Source organism: Pediculus humanus, genomic scaffold (assembly GCF_000006295.1).
Source record: "Pediculus humanus corporis 1103172107400 genomic scaffold, whole genome shotgun sequence".
NCBI lineage: Eukaryota > Metazoa > Arthropoda > Insecta > Psocodea > Pediculidae > Pediculus > Pediculus humanus.
In genome coordinates this window covers 2,466-6,550 of record NW_002987025.1, presented here as the reverse complement: position 1 = coordinate 6,550, position 4,085 = coordinate 2,466, and the positions used below count along the sequence as shown (strand labels likewise).

At 24.1% G+C, this 4,085-nt stretch overlaps 1 protein-coding gene across 1 annotated transcript in view; it reads right to left on the bottom strand.

Annotated features, from left to right (window-relative positions):
* Positions 1-4,085, bottom strand: part of Phum_PHUM048320 — a gene marked incomplete at both ends in the record, with an annotated part of 7,565 nt that overhangs the window by 1,861 nt on the left and 1,619 nt on the right. The window contains 4 exons of the mRNA XM_002423256.1: positions 122-202; positions 3,140-3,288; positions 3,418-3,708; positions 3,801-3,915. Coding sequence (XP_002423301.1) covers positions 122-202; positions 3,140-3,288; positions 3,418-3,708; positions 3,801-3,915 — 636 coding nt within the window. The remainder of the gene's footprint in view (positions 1-121; positions 203-3,139; positions 3,289-3,417; positions 3,709-3,800; positions 3,916-4,085) is intronic.

Sequence of the window (4,085 nt, the reverse complement as noted above, 5' to 3'; positions counted from 1 at the left end):
AAGCTTTAGTAAAAAAAAAAAAAAAAAAAAAAAAATTTGCACAAAACGATATAAAAAAAAAAAAAAGCTTCGAAAATAAAATTAAAAAAAAATAATAATAATAATATTTATATATACTCACTTTATTTGCTGATTGATGCCTTTCCCTATTTGGTGACACTATAATATCCTGTCCTGTTTGAAATGATCCAACCGGTGTAGACTGAAACATAAAAAAAAAATTTCAATTTTATTAAAAAATAAATAAAAATGAAAAATTACAATAAATCAAAACTTTTATCAAATTCATCCCTACGATCGATAATAATAATAATAATAATAATAATGATGAAGAATCTAAATGATGATTATTTAAATGAGAAAAACAACAACAACAACTATTTTTTAACTACTATTTGTTTACTATGCAAAATGATATAGAAAAAATTACAAAATAATACAACAATCAACAACAACAACAACAACAACAACAACTACACACACAAATGCAAACAAAACAAAATTTAAATTTTGATGATGATTGATTTAAATTTAAAAACAAAACGCACCTCATCAGATCTCGGTTTGCGAAATTTTACCGGCAATGCATATTTCAATAATCTTAATTTATAAAAATTTTTCGGCTTTTTTCGATAACAACATGCAGCATGCAACAAAACAAAGTTTAAAAAAAAATTAAAAATGTTTTAAAACATTTATTAATTGAATTTGTTTTTGATTATTTAAACAAAAAAATTGTCAAGTTAAATAAAGCCAAACACGTTAGAAAAAAAAACAAAAAATTGTTTTCCATTATTGCCATCGTGCCACATGATCGCCACACAACAATACATATATGTACATAAAATTTTTCTCTTTCCCTTCATGGATACCATTATCAGGTGGTTATAAAGTTCATGCAAAACGTTACACAAAAAAATCTGTAAAGAAAAATTTTTTAATTGCAACATTAAAGTCTCTGTTCCTCTTCCTTTCGTTTGTTTTTGTTGTCGTTAAATTCATTCATTGGTTAATCACGTGATTTATTATAAACAATAAAAAGTTAACAACAATTTTCATTTGTTTATCATTATTAAAAAAATAATAATAATTACATATTAAATTGACAATAATAGCGTAAAACGTGAAGTTTGAAACCAGTGAACTTTTTTTTTTTTTTTTAAAAAAGCCCGCGAAAAAATTTTAAATTTATAATTTATTTAATATCACATACATAAAAAAAAAAAGAAAACTTGAATAATTTTCGAAATAATAATAATAAGTATAATAATAATAATAATTACCCTGAGATACAAATTAATTTAATAAATAATAATAATAATAATTTCATATTTTATTTTAGTTTTTTTTTTTTTTTTATTAGCTCTTTTTTTCTCTTACTTATCGTAGTAAAATTAATTTAAAATTACCAAAAAAAAAGGGGGGGGTAGGGAAAGGGGGGGGGGGAAAAAAAAAAAACTAAAATAAGAAAGTTTCAAGAAATGAAAAAAAAACAATAATAATAATAATAAAGCCAATATTTAAATGGCAAATAAATAAAACGGTGTAATTTATCATAATTAATAATCAAGAGATCGGGTACTTTTTTTTTTTTTTTTTTTTTTTTTTATAATTTTATATATAAATAAATAAATAAATAAGTAAATAAATAAAACAAATTTTTTAAAAACAAATAATAAAAAAAAAAAAAACAAATTTTTTGTCTTTTTTTAAACTTTTTTAATAATGTTAAACATTTTTTTTTTTTTTTTTTTTTTTTTTTAAGGAGTTCATTTCTTTTTTTCATATTTTTTTTTTTTTATTGTTAATGATTATTATCATCATCTTCGTGAATGACGGTTTAAAATCATGAGGAGGAGAAGGGAGGAAGGAGGAGGAGGAGGAGGAGGAAGAGGAGGGCCCTTAACTTGCGTTTCTTCTCGTCTGTAGGAAAAATAAAAAAAAAATATGAAAAAAAAAAGAAAAAAGTTATGTAAGTTGAGAAAAAAAAAAAAAAAATGGGCGTTTGTAAGATTTCAACGGCTTTACAAAAAAAAAAAAAAATAAAAAAAATAAAAAATAAAATAAAAAAAAAAAATAGAAAAAAAAAGAAAAAATTAAAGATTCTCAATAAGGTTATTATATAAACATAATTTACCGAAAACTATTAGGCAGAATTTTTTTTTTTTTTTTTTTTTTTTTTTTTTATTGTACAGAATTTGTTTGTTTGTCTGAAAACTTCGTTTTATACTGTACATAAATTTTTTTTTTTTTTTTTTTTTTTTTAAATTTCGACTTTAACAGATCTGTCCGGTAGTAAACACCATATTGACTTAATAAACCAGAAGATCTGAAAATAATTAATTTACTTTCAAAAAAAAAAAAAAATTTAAAAAAATATTTTTTTTTTGCATTAATAAGAAAATGAAACATTTAATAATATACTATTATTATTATTATTATTATTTTAATATAAAGGAATACGAAAAAAAAAACAAAAAAAAAATTTACCACACTAATAAAAAGCCTTATTTGCAGCCATATTTAAATAAAAAAGGACTAATTAAGTTGGTTTTTTTATCGGGTCAGCCTTCATTTCGCCACGATGAGACTCAAGCTACAAGAATAAAACTTTTTAAAATTCTTAATAGTACTTTTTTTTTTTTTTTTTTTTTTTAAATTATTAATATTAATTAATTAAATATTTTATTTTTGATCACTACACACTATCGTGTTTATCGAACCTGATTGTGTTGAACCTGATAATAATTTTTAATTGATAAAAATCGCGCGTAAAACGGAGCCGACAGGTTTTCAAGATGGTTTGATATGACTAGTAATCATAAGAATTTTATTAAATAGGTTCAAAACAAGGTCGCAAATCATTCCGATGACAGATTGGTGGTGGTTGATTCATACAAACGCACACTAATTTCAATTACGTCCGTCAATATATATATAAATATATACTTAAAGACGTACACGTGTTCTTTGCGACGTACAAAAAAATGAACGTGCAAAATTAGAGTCGTCGCCATTTATTATTACCCCCGTAAGAAGCGACAATCATATATGATTGATTACGCGTTGTATTATTTCATTCGGAAAAACAAAAACAAAAAAAAAAAAAAAAAAAAAAATGTGTGTGTATAAAACTCACCATGGGTTTTCCCGTCCAGTCAAACTCTCCATCGTCGGTGTACCCTCTTCTTTCAAATAATTCCTGAAATAGTTTCCTTAGGTACTCGTAGTCTGGCGTTTCGAAAAAATCTAACCGCCTAACGTAGCGTAGGTAAGTAGCCATTTCCTCTAAAAAAAAAAAAAAAAATTAAAAAAATTAATTTCAGATTCCAAAAAGTGTTTTCAATATTCGATAAAATTGTAATTTCGAAAAAAAAAAAAAAAAAAAAAATTTTAAAAATTTTAAAAATTTATTACCAGGGTGCCCCTCGCAGAGAACCTCAATCGGCGTTGCTCTTTTGGTATCTCCTATTTTTTGGTACCTTTCTTTTAGCGTATCTGCTTTTAATCCCTGCCAAGGCAAACTCCCTCTCAAAAAATACATAAACATATGGCCGAGGGCTTCCAAATCGTCCCTCCTGCTCTGTTCCTTTCCCAAATGTGTATTTATACTCATATATCTAGCGGTACCGGTCAGACTTTTATGTTCCCGATATGGTATGTGCTTGTTTGTTTCTAAATCGATATATTCCTTGGCCAAACCGAAATCTACGAAAAACAAAAAAATTTTAATAAAATAAATAAACAATTTAATAAAGTGAAACAAATGAAAATTTTTTTTTTTTTTTTGTTGGCATTACCTATTATATGAATAATTTTCTCTTTTTTAGTACCGATCCTACCGATGAGGAAATTTTCAGGTTTTACATCCCTGTATATTAAATGTCGACCGTGAACATATTCTATTCTATGCAACTGAAAATAAAAAGCAAATTAGTTCCTTTAAAAATAAATTTTTTCTCTTTTCTCTTTTCTCCTTTCTTTTCTTCTTCTTTTTTTTAAACATTTGTTAGTCAATATCAAAAAAATTTACACATAAAATATTATTTATTTTATCATTTTCACCATCCATTTTTTCAAAAAAA